Below are 709 nucleotides of genomic sequence, written 5' to 3'. Positions count from 1 at the left end.
GGAGTAAGGAATTTGTGTGTGGACTCGGGGCAGTAGCTGGCTGCAGGGTCGGGCGGGTGAACCCCCACTGTCTCTGACTGGTGTGCAGCTCTCTGCAGAGCACAGCTCCCTTTCCGCGCTGCTTTGCCGGCTGGTCGCTGCCTGGGTCGGAGCCTGGCAGTGGAGCAGAGCTCAGATCTTGCCTCTGATGCTGCAGAAACCATCTGGTAGCAGTATGGGGTGTGCAGAAAGCTCTGGAGAAAGCTATAGCTCCTGGGAGGTTTTCGATGTCTCCTCGTGGTCAAAGGGAAGGAGCACGTTGTCTCCCTTAACCGCTGCCTCTCGTTGTCCTCCAGGCCCGAGATCCTGAAGCACGAGATGAAGGTGTTCTTTGTGAAGTACAATGACCCCATCTACGTCAAACTGGAGAAGCTGGACATCATGATCCGCCTGGCTTCCCAGGCCAACATTGCTCAGGTCAGGGGCTGCCTGACTCTGCTGGGTGGGCTCCAGAGGGGGCCAGGCAGGGGGCTCCAGCCCTGCGGGAGGAGGGATCGCCCATAAAATCCTGGCTCCAGCTTTGCAGGCTGCGGACAGGAGCAGCTGTTGCCCCCAGTCTGCTTCTGCTATGTCACTGCCCCATGTTTCTGGTGGCTTTTCTCACTGCCAGGCTCTCACTGCCATGTTCCCTGTGGCAGGTGGCCGCAGAGCTGGAGGGAAAAGACCCGGC

General features: G+C 59.5%; 1 protein-coding gene across 1 annotated transcript in view; it reads left to right on the top strand.

Annotated features, from left to right (window-relative positions):
* LOC104494875 (AP-1 complex subunit beta-1-like) overlaps positions 1–709 on the top strand; it is a gene marked incomplete at both ends in the record, with an annotated part of 9,933 nt that overhangs the window by 1,624 nt on the left and 7,600 nt on the right. Inside the window, one exon of the mRNA XM_010137768.1 lies at positions 336–455. Coding sequence (XP_010136070.1) covers positions 336–455 — 120 coding nt within the window. The remainder of the gene's footprint in view (positions 1–335; positions 456–709) is intronic.

Source organism: Buceros rhinoceros, unplaced genomic scaffold, assembly GCF_000710305.1.
Source record: "Buceros rhinoceros silvestris isolate BGI_N320 unplaced genomic scaffold, ASM71030v1 scaffold24836, whole genome shotgun sequence".
Taxonomy (NCBI): Eukaryota; Metazoa; Chordata; class Aves; order Bucerotiformes; family Bucerotidae; genus Buceros; species Buceros rhinoceros.
The sequence above is the reverse complement of the archived record's forward strand: the minus strand, read 5'-3'. Positions and strand labels throughout refer to the sequence as shown.